This window comes from Salvelinus sp. IW2-2015, unplaced genomic scaffold (assembly GCF_002910315.2).
Source record: "Salvelinus sp. IW2-2015 unplaced genomic scaffold, ASM291031v2 Un_scaffold1862, whole genome shotgun sequence".
Classification (NCBI taxonomy): Eukaryota; Metazoa; Chordata; class Actinopteri; order Salmoniformes; family Salmonidae; genus Salvelinus; species Salvelinus sp. IW2-2015.
This window is the reverse complement of record NW_019943227.1, coordinates 145,040-148,575: the sequence shown is the minus strand read 5'-3', so window position 1 is coordinate 148,575 and position 3,536 is coordinate 145,040. Positions and strand designations below refer to the sequence as shown.

Here is a 3,536-nt window from a genome sequence, read left to right as displayed (position 1 = left end):
GCTAAGCACCTGTCTGTCCTGTCCTGCCTGCCTGCCTGTTGTGTCCTGTCTGTCTGTCTGTCTGTTGTCTGTCTGTCTGTCTCTGTGTCTGTCGTCTGTTGATTTTCTGTCTGTCTCTCTTTGCCTGTTGTCTGTCTGTCTGTTCCTTGTCTGTCTGTCTGTTCTGTCTGGTCTGTCTGGTCTGTCTGTCTGTCTGTCTGTCTGTCTGTGCTGTCTCTGTGCTGTCTGTCTGTCTGTCTGTCTGTCTGTCCTGTCTGTTCTGTCTGTCTGTCTGTCTGTCTGTTTGGCTGTCCTGTCTGTCTGGTCTGTCTGTCGTCTGTCTGTCCTGTCTTCCAGTCTGTCTGATCTCTTTGCTGTCTGTGTCTGTCTGTCTGTCTGTCTGTCTGTCTGTCTGTCTGTCTGTCCTGTCTGTCGTTTGTCTGTCTGTCTTCTGTCTTGTCTGTCTGTCTGTCTGTCTGTCTGTCTGTCTTTTCGTTCGTTCTCTGCTGTCTCTCTGTCTGCTGGGTCTCCAAGAACAACAAGGTGGGTGAGTTTGTTACATGGGTAATCTGTGAGACATGGAGAGAAATGTTGACCAGACTGTGGAGGCGCGGTGAGTGAAGCGACGACCGCTCAGCTATGGGACGGGCGGAGGGGCTTGTTGTGCACACAGTGTGTGACATTATTATTGCTTGATTATTCGTGTTTTGTTTGGTGTGGAACACTGAGAATTAATAAACACGGGTATGTGGACGGCGCAGTAAGATTAGTTTGTGGTGTAGCGCGCATGATAGCGGTAAGAGAGAGAGGGGAGAGTGTGTGTGTGCGTAAAAGGATGTCAGATTGGAGGATGAAGATAGAGAGGTGTGTGTGTGGGTAGAAAACCCGCGAAGAGGAGAAGAGTAGAAGAGGGGTAGGGACATGTGGGCTCTCTCTCCATCTCTCTCTCCATCCAGAATGATACGTGGGGGATCCAGTACTCCTATGCCCTGTTCAAGGCGATGAGCCACATGTTGTGTATTGGCTACGGTGCCCAGGCTCCAGAGGGCATGACAGACGTGTGGCTCACCATGCTCAGTATGATCATTGGTGCCACCTGCTATGCCATGTTCATCGGCCATGCCACCGCTCTCATACAGTCCCTGGACTCCTCACGACGACAGTACCAGGAGAAAGTAAGAGATTAGGACCCTCTCTATCCCTCCCTCCCTCCATCTCTCTCTCTCCATTCCTCTGTCCCTTATTCTCTCTATCCAACCATTCATCAAATTAATTTGATGACGGCTCAAAGGCAGGAGACGGTAAAGGAACCATACTCCACTCATAAACAATCTTCCTGCTCCTCCAGTCAAGTGTGTATTATACTGTAGTGAAGCAGTATAGTGTGTGTATGTGTGCTTTTATTAACGCTGTATTAACGTTGTATTAATGTTGTATCAACGTTGTATTAACGTTGTATTAACACTATTAACGTTGTATTAACGCTGTATTAATGTTGTATTAACACTGTATTAACGTTATATTAATGTTGTATTGACTTTGTATTGACTTTGTATTGACTTTGTATTGACTTTGTATTGACGCTGTATTAACACTGTATTAACGTTGTATTAACGTTGTATTGACTTAGTATTGACTTTGTATTGACGCTGTATCGACGTTGTATTGACGTTGTATTGACATTGTATCGTTGTATTCCCGGTGTATTGACATTGTATTGACGTTGTGTTCCAGTATAAGCAGGTGGAGCAGTACATGTCGTTCCATAAGCTCCCTGCAGATGTCCGTCAGAGGATTCATGAGTACTACGAGCATCGCTTCCAGGGCAAGATGTTTGACGAGGAGAACATACTGGGTGAACTCAGCGAACCACTAAAGGAGGTAACACACGCGCCTTGGTCGCGATCTTATAACGAACGTGACAGGTGTGTGTGTGGTGTGTGTGTGTGTGGTTGCGTGCCTCGTGTGTGTGTTGCTGTCGTGGGGCTCGTGTGTGCGTGTTTGTGTCGTGCTGAGTGCCTTGTTGTGTGAGTGCCTGTGCTGTCGTGCTATGTGTGTGTGTGTGGTGCTGTCGCCTGTGTGTGGTGTGTGTGCGTGCCCGTGCGTGTCGTGTGTGCGTGCCTCGTATGTGTTATGTTGTGCGTGCCTCGTGTGTGTGTGTGTGTGTGCGTGCCTCGTGCGTGTGTGGTTGTGCGTGCCTCTGGTGCGTGTGTTACCTCTTTAGTGGTTCGCTGAGCTACACCACAGTATGTTCTCCCTCGTCGCTAACATTTGCCCTGGAAGCATGCTCGAGTTATCATGATCATCTGAGACATCGCAAGGAGGCTTATGGAACTCGACATGTCTGCCGCACCTTGCTTATACTTGGAGACACAACGTCAACATAGGCAATACCGGGAACAGTACAATGTTCAATCAACGTACCAATTACAACGTCAGATACAGCATGTCAATACACATCAATTACTAACGTATACAACCTAGTACATTACAACGCAAACAGTAGTAATAGCGTCTATACAAGTCTAATACTTAAAGCTCAGTAAAAGTCATATACAAAGTCAATACAAGCATACAATAATAACTTTTAACTTAATACAAGTGTAAAACAGTTTAAGCGTGAACTTAATGAGTTTAATACAAGTGGTAATAAACGTGATAATTATAACATTAATAAGCTTTAATAGCCTAAAAGCACATCAGCAACTATACTGCTCTAATAACGTAAATACAACTGACTGGGGAGCAGGAAGATTGTTTATGAGTGGGTAGGTTCTTGTCACGTCTCTGCTTGAGGAGTCTCAATTATTTGATGAATGGCTGGTAGAGAAATAGGGACACGAGGAATGGAGGAGAGAAGATGAGGAGGAGTATGGAGGGTCTCAATCTCTTACTTTCTCTCTATGAGTGTTCGTGTGATGGAGTCCAGGGTACTGTGAGAGTTGGTGATAGGCAGAACATATAGCAGTGCACCAATGATTCATACTAGCATGGTGAGCCACGGCTGTCAATGCCCCTGGGAGCTCATGGGCCGTGCCTACATAATTACAACAATATTGGTGGCTCATCTCTTCGGCCTTGACAGGCATTAGAGTATGATTCCCACTGATCTTTCTGTAGGAGAGAGAGATGGAGAGACTGGACCATATCGGATGAATGTGGAATGGAGAGAGAGCAATGGAGATCTGGAGCGAGAGATGGAGTTAGCTCCTGTTATCTGGAGAGAGATGTTGAGGAGAGAGACCACCATGGTTTCTGGATGGAGAGAGAGATGGAGAGAAGCACCATGTATCGTGCGGGGAAAAGAATTTCGAAGAGATAGGAGAGGAGAGTGAGAGAGCCCCATTGTGTATTCTGGATAGGAGAAGCAGGGAGGATGAGAGAGAGCCCACATGTTATTCTGGTGATGGATGGAGAGAGAAAGAGACCTCAACATGTATTCTGGATGGAGAGCGAGATGGAGAGAGAGCCACATGTTTTTTGCTAGGTGGAAGAGTGGCCACATGTCATATCTGGATGGAGAAGAGAGATGGAGAGAGAGCACATGTCATTCTGGG

At 46.5% G+C, this 3,536-nt stretch overlaps 1 protein-coding gene across 1 annotated transcript in view; it reads left to right on the top strand.

Annotated features, from left to right (window-relative positions):
- Positions 1-3,536, top strand: part of LOC112072237 (potassium/sodium hyperpolarization-activated cyclic nucleotide-gated channel 3) — a 12,558-nt gene that overhangs the window by 4,915 nt on the left and 4,107 nt on the right. Inside the window, exons 3-4 of the mRNA XM_024139653.2 lie at positions 936-1,154; positions 1,714-1,860. Coding sequence (XP_023995421.2) covers positions 936-1,154; positions 1,714-1,860 — 366 coding nt within the window. The remainder of the gene's footprint in view (positions 1-935; positions 1,155-1,713; positions 1,861-3,536) is intronic.